General features: G+C 52.9%; 1 protein-coding gene across 1 annotated transcript in view; it reads right to left on the reverse strand.

The window, feature by feature from the left end:
* The window catches only part of Trpm4 (transient receptor potential cation channel subfamily M member 4), a 29,264-nt gene extending 11,243 nt beyond the window's left edge, over positions 1-18,021 (reverse strand). The window contains 15 exon segments of the mRNA XM_005084726.4: positions 1,470-1,615; positions 1,697-1,826; positions 2,589-2,723; positions 2,853-3,092; positions 3,094-3,198; positions 4,152-4,264; positions 6,511-6,610; positions 6,710-6,901; positions 7,039-7,100; positions 11,109-11,292; positions 11,506-11,669; positions 11,798-11,978; positions 12,250-12,424; positions 17,597-17,667; positions 17,905-18,021. Coding sequence (XP_005084783.2) covers positions 1,470-1,615; positions 1,697-1,826; positions 2,589-2,723; positions 2,853-3,092; positions 3,094-3,198; positions 4,152-4,264; positions 6,511-6,610; positions 6,710-6,901; positions 7,039-7,100; positions 11,109-11,292; positions 11,506-11,669; positions 11,798-11,978; positions 12,250-12,424; positions 17,597-17,667; positions 17,905-17,928 — 2,022 coding nt within the window. The 5' untranslated portion in view covers positions 17,929-18,021.
* Between the last annotated feature and the right edge of the window lie 478 nt (positions 18,022-18,499).

Genomic DNA, 18,499 nt, shown 5'->3' on the forward strand with positions numbered 1-18,499 from the left:
GGATCCCATAGAACTGAGTTACAGATGGTTGTGAGCTGCCCTGTGGGTAGCAGGAATCACACTCGGGCCTCAGCAACAGCAGCCAGTGCCCTTAACGAGTGAAACGTCTTTCCGGGGCCGAGCTTTTACTGGCATCCTAGGGCAGACGCTAGATCAAGCACCTTGCATGGAGCAGATCACTTAACCCAGATACTGAGCAGATCACTTAACCCAGAGACTGAGCAGATCACTTAACCCAGAGACTGAGCAGATCACTTAACCCGGAGACTGAGCAGATCACTTAACCCAGAGACTGAGCAGATCACTTAACCGGAGACTGAGCAGATCACTTAACCCAGAGACTGAGCAGATCACTTAACCCGGAGACTGAGCAGATCACTTAACCCAGAGACTGAGCAGATCACTTAACCCGGAGACTGAGCGCTAGCCTTTTCTCCTTTTCACACACAAGGTTGGGCAAACATGGAGCTGAGATCCATGGGGTTCACCACTGCCGGCAGCAGGGACTCCGGGTAACCCTCTGAAATGCCAGCTAAGATCATCTCCATAGGCAGCAGGACCTCTTGTTGGGATAAGCCAGACTTCCCGTTAGAGTAAACTGGGCTTCCTGTGGTGTGGACGGAACGCCACTGAGTGTGGGAACTTCTGAGCTCCCTTCAGATTTCAATTCATGGTAGTGGTAGTTTTCAATGTTAGAGTGTCAGGACTGGAGAGATGCGGGCACTGAGCAGGGCTTTCCGGGGGAAGATGTCCTAAACCTAAGCCTGTCTCTGTCTGAAATGCTACGCAATTGTCCACAGACTCATAAACTGTGGAGAAGCCCAGCTACAAACAGCATAAGACAATGAGAAGAGCTTCCTGTTGAGGTGGCCGCACTTCCTCTGGAGGAGTGGACTGCCTGTGGGAATGATGAGGACTTCTGTGTGGGAAATGTTACTTCATGTTATCAACACTGCCTGGGGGAAAAGTTATACATGGGTAGGTCTTGCTGTGGTGGCAGGTAGGGTTTTCTTGTGGAAAAGTGACATTTTCTAAGGCAGTGGTTGTCAACCTTCCTAACGCTTTAAAAGAGTTCCTCACGCTGTGGTGACCCCCAACCTTAAAACTACTTTTGTTGCTACTTCACAGCGGTAATTTTGCTTCTGTTATGAATCGTAATGTAAAAATGCAGAGCCTGGGGCTGGAGAGATGGCTCAGAGGTTAAGAACACTGACTGCTCTTCCAGAGGTCCTGAGTTCAATTCCCAGCAACCACACGGTGGCTCACAACCATCTACAGTTCAATCTGGTGCATGCCTTCTTCTGGCATGTAGACAAACTGCATCTGTTATAAAGAAATTTAAAAAAATGCAGAGCCTATGAAAGTGTTGTCTGACCCCCCAAAGGGTGGCGACCCAGAGGTTGAGACACTGTTCTAGGGACAAGTGCGCTCCAGGGGTGGGGCTTATGCTGTTTGAGTCACACACTCACCTGTACCCCATCCTGGGCGAAGAATGAGCGGGCGTCAGCCTGCATGGCCAGCTGAAGGCAGGTGGCCTCTCCCCACAGGGGACAGCGTCGAAGAAGCAGGCGGGCAGCTCGTTCCTCACTGTTGTGGTAACACTCTCCAAAGAGGTCTGGGGACAAGGGTACACGTGAGGACAGGAGGAGGGGGTAGAGACGCCTGTGCACACCCACGATACCCTTCCCACACACACCCACGCTCATGCCCTCAAACTTGGCTGCCAGGTCCTTCCGCCGAGCGGCCTCCTCAGCCTCCCACTCCAGGCGAGCCATCACTCGGAGGAGGAGACATGCCCCAAGAGCAGAGGCCACCGAGTTGGAGCCCTGGAGAGCAGAGAGAGGCCAAGGTCACCAGACAAGCCATTGGCAGGATCACCAGCATCACACAAGACACAGAGGAGCGTGGGAGCACGGGACCAGTTTCATGGGCACTGAGTTCAGTCTGGGAGGACAGAAAGCTCTGGAAGTAGATAATGGATGGATACAACGCCATCACTGTTTAAAAAAAATCAGGGGGCTGAAGAGATGGCTCAGCTGTTAAGAGCACTGACTGCTCTTCCAGAGGACGAGAGTTCAATTCCCAGCACCCACATGGCAGCTCACAAATGTTTGTGAGTCCAGGTCCGGGGGACCTGACACTCTCACACAGACACACATGCAGGCAAAGCACCAATGCACAAGAAATAAAATAAATAAATTATTTTTAAAAATTCAGTGTGGGCCCATGTCACATGGCATTCCTGAGGTTGAGGAAGGAGATCCACAGGGTGCAGGCCAGCCTGGGTTACACAGGAAGACCCTGTCTCAGCAAGACAAAAAGAGGGTGGGGATGCGGGGTCCAGTGAGTAGGGTGTCTGTCTGGCTCCACAAGGCTTCTCAACACCACGTGAGCCAGGGTCAGCAGCACATGTTCAAGACCGCCCTTGGCTAATATCAAGTTCAAGGCCAGCCTGGGCTATTCGTGACCCTGACTCAAAACGATGAAAGAGTTTTCTCTGAGTGTAGAGTGTCGGCTGGGTGAGGTCAGAGGTCAGAGCAGCCTATGGGAGCCAAGGTGAGGATTTCAGAATGAAGGTCAGCATTTACCTTCTCCCAGAAATAAATAGCCATCTGGGCTCGGTTCAGCAACAAAGCCCAAATAAGCAGGTCACTCCAGGGGGCTTGTTCGAAGCTGACATCTGTTGATGATGGCATGGTGGCCCAATCCAAAAGCAGATGGGCCTGAAAGCAAAGAGAAAGAAAACCTGGCCCCGTCCCTGGGCTCCATACCCTCTCAGGCACTGCCCTTCTCCATCTTACTACACCGCCTCTCTGAACCCAGCACACACCCTCAGCCTCGATGGTCCTTACGCTCTCTCTGCAGTCCTGGCCCAGCTGGGAGTCTCGGGTGCTCCTGGCAGGGTACCGTGGTGCGCACGTTTCTCCCAACAGTGTCCTTAGAACTTGCCCCACGTTAGGAGGCCGGAGCTCTGTGGCCCCCTCCTTTATAGGTGGGGCTTTGCTGCTGCCCACATGCGATGCCTGGTCCAGAAGGCTGCGGATGAGTGAGTTAGGGGACACTGCACTGTACAGCTGGGCCAGGCGCTGGGGGGGTCAGGAAGTGTCCCAGGCTAAGGCCATGGGAGATGAGCAAACGCACAAACTCAGGCCGGTCGTTCAGCAGCGCGTCCATGAGAGAGGCCTCCAGGTGGAAGGACTGTGAGGGGAGGCATGGGACTGTGATGAGCTGATAGAGATCTGACAGGTGAATCAGAGACTGAGGACAAGGATAGAGGCACACGCCGCAGTGAAGCAGGATGGGAGTAGAGTGAAGGGCCTGGTGGGTGGATGGATGGATGGATGATGGATGATGGATGGATGGATGATGGATGATGGATGGATGGATGGATGGATGGGTGGATGGGTGGATGGGTGGGTGGATGGATGGATAGATGGATGGGTGGCTGGATGGATGGATGGGTGGGTGGATGGATGGATGGGTGGATGGATGGGTGGATGGATGGATGGGTGGATGGGTGGGTGGATGGATAGATGGATGGGTGGATGGATGGATAGATGGATGGGTGGGTGGATGGATAGATGGATGGGTGGGTGGATGGGTGGATGGATGGGTGGATGGATGGATGGGTGGATGGATGGGTGGATGGATGGATGATGGATGGATGGGTGGGTGGATGGGTGGGTGGGTGGATGGATGGATGATGGGTGGATGGGTGGGTGGATGGATGGATGGATCTGTGGGTGGGTGAATGGATGGGTAGGTGGGTGGATGGATGGATGGATGATGGATGGATGGATGGGTGGGTGGATGGATGGATGGATGGATGGGTGGATGGATAGATGGATATATGGAGTAAGTGGAGGGTGGGAGTGGGAGAGTAAATTAAGTTATTGGTGAGTGGATGGACAGATGGATGGATGAACAGATGGATGGGTGGATGAACAGCATGAATGCATGGATAAACAAAGGATGATGGATGAATGGATGGGGATAAAGGGAGACAAGGACCGAGTTAGGGACAGAGAAACAGAGATGAGTGGACAATTGAGGGAAGGCGGATAGATCATAATGGAAGGCAGGGCCAGGTGATCAAGAAGTCAGCCAGGTAGGAAAGTGAAGCCTGCAGTCCCTAGGTCTTGACTCCTCACCCGCCATTGGATGTCCCCACGGAAAAGTTCACTTTGGGCAATGTCCACGCGGTTCCAAGCCACAGCCAAACGCAGCTCATCCAGGTATGCTGAGGCCTCAGAGCTCCCACAGGCTGGAAGGATGAGAGGGGAAGGATGGGGACAAGTCACAGTGACCCACTTGATAGCAGTGTTAACAATGACAAGAAGTAGTTCCAAATGGTTGTCTGGACAACAGTGTCCCCTAAGGTAATGGATGGGCCAACAGAGCTCCAAAGAGGAGCAGGGAGATACAACTTTCCATTCCATTTTGAAAAACAAAGATACATCGAGAGTGGGACTTATTACCATTCTGTCATCTCTTGTTCTTTTTCCAAAGTATCAAGAGAAAGAAAGCAAACGGTTGATAAGATCTTGCTTATCCATGGGTAGGGTGGATGGATGGATGGGTAGATGGATGGATGGATGGGTGGATGGGTGGATGGATGGGTGGATGGATGGGTGGATGGGTGGATGGATGGGTGGATGGATGGATGGATGGGTGGATGGGTGGATGGGTGGATGGGTGGATGGATGGGTGGATGGATGGATGGATGGGTGGATGGATGGATGGATGGGTGGGTGGATGGGTGGATGGATGGGTGGATGGATGGGTGGATGGATGGATGGGTGGATGGATGGGTAGATGGATGGATGGATGGATGGATGGGTGGATGGATGGGTGGATGGATGGGTGGATGGGTGGATGGATGGGTGGATGGATGGATGGATGGGTGGATGGGTGGATGGGTGGATGGATGGGTGGATGGGTGGATGGATGGGTGGATGGGTGGATGGATGGATGGATGGATGGATGGGTGGATGGGTGGATGGATGGGTGGATGGGTGGATGGATGGAGAGTTTGGTGGATCATCAGATGTATGTCCCCTTAAAAAATTCCCTGTACCTTAACTTGGCATCATTTATCTCAAGAGCCTCCTGCCCTTACCCTTCTTGCTCACCCTGTTCCACACCATCTTTCTTGAGGCCAACTTACTCAGTGAGGCAGAACCCCAGGATCCACTCCTCATGTCCCACAGTCCATCAGTCCCTGAACCTTCATGCCATGCCTTCCATCCAGTCCCCATGGCCACAGCACATTTCAAGTGCCACATCCATGCTCAATGCCACTGCAGTGTCATGGTCTCAACGCTCCTCACCAGGCTGCCCTTCCTGCTCACGGGAGCCTCTCTAACATAGACTGGTCTTGGTGCCCCCACCACTGTTTCTAGGGTAAAGTCCTGGCCTGTAGCTCCTCTGCTGGTAGGACCTATACCCTTGCTGCTCTTGACCACAGCACTCTCTGCCATGTATAGGCTATCAGGCATCCCCTGCCTTCTCAGAAATATCCCAAGCTAGAGACCACATCACAGACCTAAATCCTCAGCCACAGAAAGCCACTAGTTGAGGTACTAATGCAATTTACTTTCCTCCCTCTGAGCCTCAGCCAGCTGCAGTGGCCACATCAGCCTCCTCAGCCTTACAACCCACACCCACTAGCACATCTTGCAGAGTGGTGAAATCTAAGATGAGTGGAAAGATGAATAAGTGGATAGAATTGTTAAAGGACTGATGGATGGTTAATAATTAAAGGTGGATAGACTGACATATCAGTGGGGTGTAGATGAACGTGAATGGGTGGGTAGCTGGATGAGTGAATGCATGGCTAGAAGGTTGTATAGATGGGCAGATGGGTAGATGGATGGATGAACAGATACCTAAGAGGATGGATAAATGGATGGAAAAGTGGATGTGTGGATGGATGGATAGAGGGATGACTACATGGATATATGGATGGATAGAGGGATGGGTGGATGGATGGATAGAGGGATGGATGGATAGAGGGATGGATGGATGGATGAGTGGGTGGATGGATGGGTGGGTGGATGGATGGATAGAGGGGTGGGTGGTAGATGGGTGGATGGATGGATGGGTGGGTGGATGGATGGGTGGGTGGGTGGATGGATGGATGGATGGGTGGGTGGATGGATGGATGGGTGGGTGGATGGATGGGTGGGTGGATGGATGGATGGGTGGGTGGGTGGATGGATGGATAGAGGGGTGGGTGGTAGATGGGTGGGAGATTGGATGAAAGGTGATTAAGGGAAGGGAAACAGACAGAAGAATGAAGGACTGATGGACATATCAGTGAGTAGATCCAACAGGGAGGAGGTGATTGAAAACAATGAAAGTGTCTAGGGAAAACTGTCTAGCGGCATGCAGCAGAAGCCTAGGAAACAGGAAAGACATGAAGCACAAAGGGAGTGTGGCCTTAGGCTCAGAGGATGGAGGGAGGGCAGAGGGTCATCAGACCCGAGCAAGGGTGGAAAGCCATCCTACCGTTCACAAGTGCCTTCAAAACAATGGTCTCAAACTCCTCGGAGCCATCTTCGGATGAATAGACCGTCAGCAGCTCCTTTCGGGTCATGATCCTCTCTACCTGCAGATCACAGAACTCCAGTCCCCAGCCAGGACCTGTATGTGGTTCCTGCCGGCCAGGATGCCTGACTCCTCCCAGCTTGGTTCCACAACGTCATACCTGGGCCTGCAGGACCTCAGGGTCTCCCTTAGGGAAGTAACGCCTAATCCGATCTCGGGCTTCGCCTCGTCTGAGTCCCCCACTCCCTGGGGCCAGAGTATCTTCCAGGGTCTCCACCAGGCAGTCGGCAGCACCCCCGGAGCCGGCCACCAAGAGACAGGGGAGCTGAGCCTGCGTGGCATCCTCTATCCGCTTCAGGGGCAAGGACAGAGCTAGTCAGTAGTCAGGGTCCAGCCCTCCGGTCCCCATATCCCAGAGATTATGGAGCACAGAGTCCTGGCCCTCAGCTCTCCTCCCAACTCAGACACAGGAGTGCAGTCTCCAGATACCTTCAACATCTTCTCATCACCATCGATGAGAAGAAGGAGTACGGGGATGTCAATTCCAGTCCCTGAGAGAAACGGGAAAAGGGAAACTTGGTCACCTTCTATCAGCTTTTGCTGGGAATGGTAAAGAACTACATTTCCCAGGAATCCCTAGGGCAGACATTAAACTTGAACCAACCTTGTGGCCATTATTCATGGGAATAGTCATTCTTCTGATTCTTTAAATAAAAAATTAATTTTTATTCTTTAAGTAAAATATTTTTTTGGTTTTTCGAGACAGAGTTTTCCTGTATTGCTTTGGACGACTCCTGGAACTAGCTCTGTAGACCCAGGTGGCCTCGAACTCACAGAGACCTGCCTGCCTCTTCCTCCCGAGTGCTGGGATTAAAAGTATGTGCCACCAATGCCCAGCTTCTTTAAGTAAAATTTAAGACATTTTATTACAATTATTTATATAGTGTTGGGATGGTGCTCACAAGTAGGTAGAGGACAATTTGTGGGAGTCTCTCTTCTGATCTGTGGGGTCTGGGGATGAATTCAGGTCATGAGGCTTGGCAGCAGGTGTGTTTAGTTGCTGAGCCACCTGACTGGCCTGGGAATGTGGTCATTCTTTGTGAACTTTGAGTGAGGGGAGACGTTATGGGTTTTATTATTATATGTGTGTTTTGTATGGTGTGTGTGTGTGTGGTGCATCTGTGTGTGCGTGTTCATGTGTGATCTATGCGGATGACTATGGGTGTGCACGTGCGGCAGCGTTTGTGTGGAGGCCCTCGCTTCCCCTGCTTTGGAGCAAGTTCTCTTGTTACACCCACTGCACACACCAAGCTGGCTCTCTCCATCCCCATCTCACCACAGGAGGCGGGGGTTGCAGATGTGAGCCACTGCAGCTCCCTGACAGAATTCTCAGGCCTCTCCTGCACAGCAGGCTCTTTACCTGACACATCCGTCGGCTCCCAGCACCCCACCCCCACTTTTTAGGACAATGTCTCATGCATGCCAGCGCGGCCTCAGGCTCATTATGGAAACAAGGACGACCCTGGACTTCTGATCTCTTGCATCCATTCACCTCTTGAGTGCTGGGGACGTTTATGTTTCAGCACCAGAAGTCAAGGGTGGTGCCACCTAACTTCAGAAGGGAGGAGAGAGCTTGGGGCCTGGCCCTTGGCTCCTGAGTCAACCTTCTGACTGGCTTACCACTTCAAACCATCGAGGTGAAGGTAAAAGGAAGGCAATACAAATAGACGACCATCTCAGCACCATAAAAATATTGAGAAAGTCCAGCAGTAATAATGCAAAGGTGATTGTGTGTTGATTCTACCCCCAGTAAAACAAGAAGGGACATTGCACACGGCCAGTCGGCCACGCCCACACCACCCATCTAGGAAGTCTGGGCTGAAAAGTAACACAAGAAAAGGAGGTGGTCAAATTTAAAGGCCTGTTTTGTTTTCTTGTTGCTGTTGCTGGCCCTGGCTCTAGGGGACAGGATGTCACTGTAGCCCAGGCTGGCCTCTATCTCCTGCTTCAGCCTCCCAAGTGCTGGAATCACTCCTGGGAGTCACTGCACCCGGGCAAAACTATTTCCTCTCTTCTTAAAATTAAACGTATTTCGTGTGTGTGTGTGTGAGCGTGTGCGTGCGTGTGTGCGCTCGTGTCAGGTGACGACTTGCAGGAACTGATTCTCTCTTTGTACTAGGTGGGTTTCGGGGATTGAAACCCTGGGCTTGGCAGTAAGTGCCTTCCAGTTGAACATCCGCATCTCACTGGCCCCACAACCACACATTCTTGATAAAGGTGAAAACTACCACAAGGTAATAGAAAGTTACTCTGCTGCTCTGAATAACAATACCCCCATAGGCTCATATATTTGAATGCATAGTCGCCAGAGTGGTGCTACTTGGGAAGGATTAGGAGGTGTGGCCCTACTGAGGGAAGCTAGTCACTGCACGTGGACTTTTCGGGTTTCAAACGCTCAACCCAGGCCCGCTGTCTCTCTCTCTCTCTACTGGCTGAGGATCTGGATACAGAATAACTTTCTTCTCCAGTACTATGTCGTCTGCTGCCCCATGCTCCCCTCCATGAGGATGGTATACTAAGCTTCTGAAACTGCAAGAGATCCCCCAAGTAAAAAATTTTATTTGTTTGTTTGTTTGCTTAGTTTTGGGGGATAGTTTTTCTCTGTGTAACAGTTCTGGTTGTACTGAAACTCACTTTATAGACCAGGCTGGCCTTGAACTCACAGAGATCTCCTCTGCCTCCCTAGTGCTAGGATTAAAGGTAGTTCACCACTACCCCTGACTTTCATTTCTTTTTTAATGTTTTCTTTTATAAGAGTTTCCCTGGTCATGGTGACTCTTCACAGGGATAGAACTCTGTCTAAGGCAGTTATGGAGACTTGCCTGTGAAACTCTGTACCCATGCAGGCCACATGAGATATATATAGATATATAGATATATATAGATCACATCTGCACACCAGGACAACACACAAGCATACGCTTTCAGCACTGTTTCTAGTGCCGGATGATTCAAATCCCTGACACCTGTGAAATGGGGAAATCCCACGAGAGAGACGTCTCATCTACATGACAAACTCACAGAGCTCCACCTGCTTCTGCCTCCTGGGCACCGAGATTAAGGGCACTACACCTGGCCACTGTTTGTTTCTGTTATCAATTTGTTAAGTTGAATTCACACCAAGGGTGACATTTACCCATGATGCATGTCATGAAGGTCAGCCTCCAAGACCACTCGCTAACTCAGCAACCCCACCCGAAAGGTCCATAAACAATTACATGATGCTCAAGTGAAGATCTGGGGGAGCATTCTTGATTTCTGACTTTTTTTCCGCTCAACACATAAAAAATATATAGCTGGCAACATTTCTGGTCCTAGGCATTTCGAATAAGGGAGCTTCAAGCTGCACTGACCCAGGCAACAGGAGTCAGCAGACTGCAGTTTGCAGGGGTCGGAGAAGGGAAATCTGTGCCGACGGAACTAGAAGGTTCTGTTGGGTGGCATGAGTGGATCCAGAGTCCAATGTCCTCCGATTTATTACTTTGTGAGTGTTCTGTACCTAGGGAGATTATAAGACTGTCTTCCACCTTTTCTGTTCTCCTTAAAACCAATTTGTTGCTTTTCAAGACAAGGTTTCTCTGTGTAGCCCTGACCATCCTGGACCAGGTTGCCCTTGAGCTCAGAGATTCACCTGCCTCTGCCTCCCAAGTACTGGGATTAAAGTTGTGCACCCACCCCCAGCAAAACTATGTTTTTTAAAAATTGTGTTATGTGTGCATCTCTGCATGTCTGCGCCTATGAGTGCCATGTCTAAAGAGCCCAAAAGGGGGAGCTGGGTCCCCTGGAGCTGGAGTCACAAGCCCTTGGGAGCTCCCCAAAGATGGGCCCCAGGTCCTTTGTAAGAATAGCAAATGCGGCCGGGCGTTGGTGGCGCACACCTTTAATCCCAGCACTCGGGAGGCAGAGGCAGGCGGATCTCTGTGAGTTCGAGGCCAGGCTGGACCGATAGCCTCCAAAACAATACAGAGAAACCCTGTCTCGTAAAAACCAAAAAAAAAAAAAAAAAAAAAGAACAGCAAATGCTCCCAACTACCGAGCCGCCTCTTCACCCTCCCCTTTCTGTTCATTTAATCTAATTATTTATTTATTGAGAAAGGATCTTTCTATATAGCTCCTGGAACTCCCTGTGTAGTCCAGGCTGGCCTTGAACTCACAGAGATCTGTCTACCTCTGTGTCTACCCGAGTGCTGGGATTAAAGGTGTGCAGCATGCCCAGCACGGATAAGATTCTTTTTTTTTTTTTTTAATTTTTTGGTTTTTCGAGACAGGGTTTCTCTGTGGCTTTGGAGGCTGTCCTGGAACTCGCTCTGTAGACCAGGCTGGCCTCGAACTCACAGAGATCCGCCTGCCTCTGCCTCCCAAGTGCTGGGATTAAAGGCGTGCGCCACCAACGCCCAGCCACACGGATAAGACTCTTAACAGAGGAAAGTTGCCCAATCTTGAGCACACCTGGCCGGTGGGGTCCTGCATGCTGGCTCCTGAACACAGATCCCACTCACCTCCTACCCCAGTCTTCTGCTGAGCCACGTAGGACTCAAACTGAAGGCGGAAGCGGTTCTCACCACCCAGGCGGCCATGTGTGCCATCGTCCACCAAGAAGAAAGCAGAATAGTTGTAGTCCAGGGGGAACTCAACTCCGTCCTCAGGGTCACCACGCCATTTGTACCTTGCAGGGAATGAGCCCTGAGGACAATGCCAGACAGAGAGGTCATTCAGAAGGGACAAAATCGCTCCCTGACAGACCTGGAGGACCAGACCCTGGCCTCCTCCCTCAGACCCAAGGATCATCCCCAGCCCTCCTTCCCAGCCTCCTCCCTCAGACCCAGGGTTACTCCCAGCCTTCCTCCTTCACACCAGCATTCCTGGTCAGGCCTATCCTCCGAAACCCATTCCCACCTTGGGGTTGATCAGCATCTCTCTGTTCCGGACCACACCCCAGGGGGCCACACCCATGGCCACCACCTTGCTGCCTCCGGTGCTGGCCATCTGGTGGTCCCTCACAGCCACACCCACATGCCGGCCGATGCCTGTGTGCAGTCCCCCTGTGACAATCCAGGCCCCTATGTAGGACCGAGAGAGAGGGACAGAGTGGACAACAGTAAGGCGTGGAAATGGGAACAAAACTCTCCAACCCGGGCAGCAGTGGGGCCAAAGCCCAGGAGACGCCGTCCCCAACCCCTGTGGTCACCTGTGCTCTGGGCAGCTCGCACCAGCCCACGACGCAGAAGGTCCTGCAGCCAGGTCTGGAGCACGGGGCCCCCCGACCCCCCCAGTACTGACACCACCAAGTTTGGAGCGCGAAAACCCCAAGAGCGGGTGACGAGACTGTACACAGTGGCCGGATCTGTGCGGTCAGACAGCCGAAGGAACTGTGGACACAGGAGGAAGAGACACGTGGGGGACAGAGGGACAGAGACAGAAGGGGACTGACCCAGACAGGTGAAGGCAGAGGCCCAGAGAGGGAGGGGGACAGAGACCCCGAGAGAAGCAGACAGACAGACGGGGAGGCAGCAAGGACCTAGAGAGAAAGAGGGACAGACACTTAGAGGCATCCAGAGGACAGCGTGGGCCAGCAGGGAGACACGTTCAGCCACTGCCCCAGCCCCACCCAGCCTGGCGGCCCGGACATGCAGGCCTCACATTGCTGGGCCTTCTGCCGGAGTGCACGAAGTCCAGGTCACCGTAGGCATCTGTGGGCTTCTCTGTAGTGTGCTCATCACTGTTCCACTCCGAAACTACAGCTGCCCCAAAGGCATCCTCCACAGCCACAGATGGGTGGTCACTCCGAGGTCTCCCGCACTGGCACAAGGTCCCTCTGGGGGCACGAGCGTGGGGCATGAACCCTGGGTGTCCGCACTGACTCCATCCTGCACAGATGTCCCTATCCTATCCACACGGACCCTGCATCTCCTCAAACAGAGTCCACAGCAAACCCAGCACTGGCTTTGACTTCGGGAGAAGAAACTGAGCCGTGCTCATCCCAAATAAGCCAGGACAGGTGACTGGCCTGCAAGATCAGAATCAAGAGAAGCAGGCAGCCATCAGCAGGTGCCCCAAAAGACGACATACACCGTGAAACAGAGAAGTTAAAACAGAAAAAAATCGTAAAGAATGATTCAACAACAAAAAGGTGAGCGGTGGTGGCTCACACCTTTAAGCTCCAGGCAGGCAGACGATCTCTGTGAGTTTGAACCAGCCTAGCCTACAGAGGGAATTCCAAGACAGCCAGGCTACACAGAGAAACCCTGTCTCAAAAAACAAACAAAGAATTGAAGATTCAAAGAAAGTTTGGGTACCAGAGGCTGAGGCCATTGTGTGGTTTGGGGCAAGCATCTTCACCTCTCTGAGACTTAATTTCTTCCTCCAATACAAAGATAGTAAGAGCTCCAAGGAACTCAGGGGAGCCAAGAAAATCAGGAAGTGTTTCCTGAAGTGAGGATAGCAACCAGCCCCAGCTGGAGAAGAGCTGGGTGAGCTCTAAACAGAGCTTTAAATAACCCGGAATTACACGGTAGGAAAACCAGAGTTCCCTGACCACCAGGCGGGCGCTCTGCTCGTGCTGGCCTGTCTGATAGCTTCTGTCATCCCCAGGCTTGCTCTCTCTGGCAGAAAGGCAGGAGCAGGCAGTCGGCTGAGGCCAGGCAGTGATCTCTTTATTCACTGTTCATTGTATCACAATACAGCCCTTCCCTGCTTCTCATTCTAAGAAACAGACAACAGATGATGGTTACCATTTCTGGTCTCCATAGATACAATGTTTTCCTCTCTAAATAAGGACACGCTGGGCTGGAGAGATGGCTCAGGGATTAAGAATGCATGCAAAGAAAAAAAAAAAAGAATGCATGCAAAGGGCCTGAGTTGGATCCCCAGTACCTACATGGCAGCTCACAACCACCTGTAGCTCCAATCAGAGGGGACCCTGACTTTCTCAGGCACCATACAGGCACACAGTGCACAAACACACACAGGCAAAATGCCCACACGGGTAAAATAAACAAAAACTTCAAAGCGCAACAAAATGAATAGTTTAAAAATCATAGATGTACAGGTGACTTGCCTCTCAGGTGATTGCCTGAGTTTCCAAAAGTAAGGAGCAGGGATTGGACATAGTTAAGTCTCCCAGGCCCTGATTCTAAAAGGAATGCAAATCTATGGGGCTCACCTATGATTTCAGAAGCTAAGTGAGCAGCTGACCTAGGGATGGGACTTTTTTAATGGGGGTGGGGGGATGACAGGCTCTCAGGTAGCCCAGGCTGGCTTCAAATTTATTACAGCCAAAGCTTATCACAAATTATTTCTTATTTGTTTTTATTTATTTTTGGCCTCAATGTCTGATCCTCCTGCTGCAGCCTTGAGAGTTCTGGAATTACATACAGCTTTGCGATACCATAGCTGGCTTATTTCAGTGCAGCAGAGGACTGACCCAGGGTTGAAGGCATGCCAGGCAAACATTCTACTAACAGAGCCATAGCCCGAACCCTCTTGGGGCTTTGTCTATCTTAATTTTGTTTCCTTTTCCAGACAGGGGTTCTCTGTCCTGGAACTTGCTCTGTAGACCAAGTTGGCCTGAAACTCACAGAGATCTGCCTGCCTCTGCCTCCCAAGTCCTGCGATAAAGGACATGTGCCGCCACCATCCAGCATCTTAAATATTTTCATATTATATATATATATATGAATATTTGCCTTCATGTGTGTCAGTACACCACATACATGCATGGAGCCTGTGTGTGGAGGATGAAAGAGGGTGTTGGATCCCCTGGAACTGGAGTTAAAGATGGCTGTGAGGCATCACGTGGGTGCTGGGAGCTGAACTCGGGTCCTCTGCAAGAGCAGCCTGTGTCCCAGTCACTGTGCCATCCCTCCAGCACCCTATCCCACGTTTTTTGAGAACCCAAGATGGTCTAAAACTAGCTTTTCAGCCCAGGTTGGCCTTGAACTTCTGATGCTCCTGCTCCACCTCCTGAGTGCTGGCACAAGTGTGTGCCTCAGGCAGCCAGCATAAGGGCCAGTGTTACAGATGTGGTGATGCAGGCCATGCCACTGGCCGACCCTCAGAACACACACCAGGTCTGCGCCTACAGCTTGTTGTCTTCCCGGTACCCAATGAAGGACACAATGTCCTCCTTCTCTAATGCCAGGGGACCCCGGAATGCCTCAGTTTCCCCCCACTTAATCCTCTTACCCACCTGGACCTCCTTCTTGGGTCCACTCTCCTCCTCTAGTCTTCTAGAGGAGAAGCACCTAGCCCAGGGGACCTATTGTCTACACGGGGCTCCTTATAGCCTGACTTAACAAGTTAAAATAAACTCAGGGGAGAAATGAAGACCTCAGTCCTGTCCCTAGGAACCATAAACATGGGGATGGTGGTGCACGGTTGTAATCCCAGTGCAGGGGAGGGAGGACAGGAGGTTCCCTGAGTTCACTGGCTGGCCAGCCTAGCCAGGTCACCCTAAGCTAAAGATAGGAGGTGTGTGAGGAACACTACCTGAGGTTGTCCTCTGTCCTCTGAAAGCGCGTGTGCACGTATTTGCACCTGCGCTTGGGAGCTCTCACAAAACAATATCAAAGGAAAACTCATTCTCACCACACAGTTCTTATCCCGGGGTTGCATCGCCACTATGGCCCACTGTCTCCATACTCAATGTGGACAGTGAGCATTGTCACCCCAGAAGAAAGTTCTGGTCACATGGCAATGTTTCCTGTGCCTGCCTGCCTCCTGACATCTTTGCTGCATGGCCGTGAGTCACGCACAATGGCTGTATTCAGGTGTCATCTCACTGCCAGAATGTGGATGGACACCATGGAATGCACCCATTCTGGAAACCTTGGCCTGATCCTTCCTGTCCCCAAAGCTGGAGCCCACCCCCCATGGTGGCTTTCTCTTCCCTTGGCTGCTCTAAGGACACCCAAGGACTGTGCTGCCTCCTGGATGCCCTTCAGTGTATTCTAGCCCAAGGCCCCCAGGGGTCAGGACAGACAGCAGCTTCTGCGAAAGGCTGTAGACAGAGTCTAGCATTTGTCTTCAAGGTATTCAGAGAGGTGAGGGGGCATTGTTGGGTAGGTGGGTGTTTGGCTTTTACTTTTTTTGTGCGTGTGTGAGCATTTGTCTGCATGTATGTCTGGGTACCGTGTGTGCAGTGCCTGTAGGAGCCAGACGGTGAAGTCAGGAACAGTGGTTACAGATGTTTGTGAGTTGCCATGTGGGTGCCCCTGGCTGGTTGTTTTTAGTTTAGTTTGTTTTTTGTTGTTGTGGTCTGCTTCTGTGGCCCAGGTTGATCACAGACCTGCAGTAATCTCTCTGCCTCAGTCTCCCGAGTGCTAGAAATGACAGGTGTGTATGGACACACTGGCAGGGTTCTTGGGTTTGGGTTTTGGTCCTGGGAATGGAACCCAACACATGCTAACTACATGTGCTATCACTGAACTACAGCCTAAGCCCAGAGACAGGTGTTTAAACTTTTCCGTGTAAGAAGTGTGGGGGGGTGGAGGGAGAGAGGGAGAGAGGGAGGGAGGGAGGGTGGGAGAGAGGGAGAGAGGGAGAGAGGGAGAGAGGGAAAGGAAATTGGCCACGGTTGGCCTTGGCTTTTTCTTCATCTGCTTCCATGGTCTCAGCTTCCACCTACAGCTGGGACCTCTCAGACTTCAACCTTCTGCTAAGCACCGCCTGGGCCCCACCCTCGGCACTGCCCCCAGGCCCATCATGCACACAGAAGCAAGGGCTGCACCCAGCATCACCTTGCAAGCCTTGTTCTCGGGGCTCCCAGCCTCAGTGATGACTGCCCCCTTCCACACTCTAGTCTCCAACCAGCATGCCCAGGAGCCACCCTACCCAGAAGCCCTGGTCCCCAGTGTCCGCTCTCAGCTTCCCAGCCCCAGAAAGCCTCACTCAGGGTGGCCTCTGAGTGCCCGCGAGGTCTGGCACTGGCCTCGTTCATGACAATGTCCGTTATGCCCTGAACTCTGCTCTCCTTTCAAACCACACCAGGCTGTCATTAGGGAGGACTTCGAACATGCAGGTCCAAGGCCACCTTGCAAGCACCACACTGAAACTTCTTCCCAATGACACCTGCACCCACCAGCCCCCCCCCACTTACTTCTGTCACCCTGTCTGTGGCCCTTTTCCAGGCCCATCAGTAAACCAGTATGCGTGCTTATTTACACAATATTTACCTGTTGCACTGTAACAATAGGCTTCCTGCTAAGGAAGAGATGACACTACCCCCAGGCCAAAAGACCACCTCAGAACTGATTTAGAGCTGCCCCCAGCTAGAGAGACCAGGGATGGAGCTGGAGGACCCCATGGAGTTCGTTCATGCCCCTGCCACCCACAGCACTATCTTGCAGTGGTAATTGCCCGCTTCTCATGGGAGCTGCAGATATTTCCGGGTGTTTATTAGGCAGTGGGCAAAGTTCCAGGACCGTCCCAAAGTGACCTTGTTTAGTTTGCACAGCAACCTCAAGGGGGAGGAGCTGTTCTGTGCCCAGGTGACAACCGTGGCCCAAGACGGGAATTACTATCCCAAAGCTGCAGAGCTCTGTTCGGCTGCCAGGGCTGTAGGGCTATGCTCGCTGAGCCAGGATGCGGCGATGGATGACACAGAGCGCCAAGGCAGACAGAGACAAAAGAGACACATGGACGAGACACAAAGACACAGAATGGATCCCCGAAGCGTTTACACGCTTCCCCACCCCCAGCTAGGGGCAGAAAGCGGCTTCCCTAGGCAGGGTGGCCCCAAACAAGGGCAGGGGAAGGGTCTGTGGGAGGTGGAGGCGGGGACTGTCCTTGGTGGGCGGGGCCTGCCTGCGGTGGGTGGGGCCTGTCTGTGCATCAAGGCCTTCGGTGGCGGGCGGTGGAGGGTCTGTCAGTGGCGGGCAGGCCTTGTCTGCGGTGAGCGGGGGACTCGGGTCTGTGGGGCCGGTGCCTGCCTGCAGCGGGCGCGGCCCGCGAACCCGTGCTGCCAGGTCAGCAGCCCCGAACTGCTCACCCCGAGTCAGCGCAGAGGTCCACTATGAACGTCGTGCACACCTTCTTCCTGAAGATCTTAGGGATCCAGCTCTGAGAACCGGAGCGAGAAGGCAGGGAAGGGGCCCGTGTCACACACGCGGAGACAGCCTGGCGCGCCTCCCGGGACACCGTGGGAACGTCAGCGTCCTCGTCCCGCGGGCTCGGCCCGGACCCCAAGCCCCTCGGTCTGGGGACCGCCGGCCCAGCCCCCGCTGCATCCGACCCGGGTCGGCGGGGCTGGCGCCACCTCTGGAACCCGCTCGCACCCGGCCCCGCGCTGCGCCTCACCTGCTCCTTCTCCGGCCCCACCATGCTGCCGCCACAGCCCCTGGGGCTCCGAGTATTTCCTCCCGCAGCCGACCCGCCCGATCAAACCGGATCCGCAACTTCGCAGCCTAGCCCGGGGCGGGGAGTCCTAGGGAACACGTCACGGGAGGCGGGGAGAGGGCGGCCCGCGCCGCGGAGGACGGACCCGCTGGGCTGCCTAGCCGGGGACGGGGTCGGGTAGAGGGGACCAAAGATGCAGACTCCGAGTGCAGAGCGCGCAGAGGAACGGAGGAGACACAGTGGGCTATGGGATGAACATAATAGACTCAGAGAGGGACAGAGCCTGAGAGAAAGATCCAGAGAGAGACAGGACAGAAACTAAGGGAGGAACCCAGAGACAGAGAGAGACCCGGGCAAGGGGGGCCGGGGAGGCCCAGAGAGAGAGAGAGAGGAGAACAGAGAGATACAGAGAGAATGAGACACCCAGAGATAGAGACAGATGCAAAGAGAGAGAGAGTAGAGAACAGAGTTCCAGAATTAGAGAGAGAGAGAGACCAGGAGAGATCAGGGAAGACGGTAAGAGTTGGGGGTGCGGTGGGGGGTTAGAATTCTAAGA

Source organism: Mesocricetus auratus, unplaced genomic scaffold (genome assembly GCF_017639785.1).
Source record: "Mesocricetus auratus isolate SY011 unplaced genomic scaffold, BCM_Maur_2.0 Super-Scaffold_100054, whole genome shotgun sequence".
Taxonomy (NCBI): Eukaryota; Metazoa; Chordata; class Mammalia; order Rodentia; family Cricetidae; genus Mesocricetus; species Mesocricetus auratus.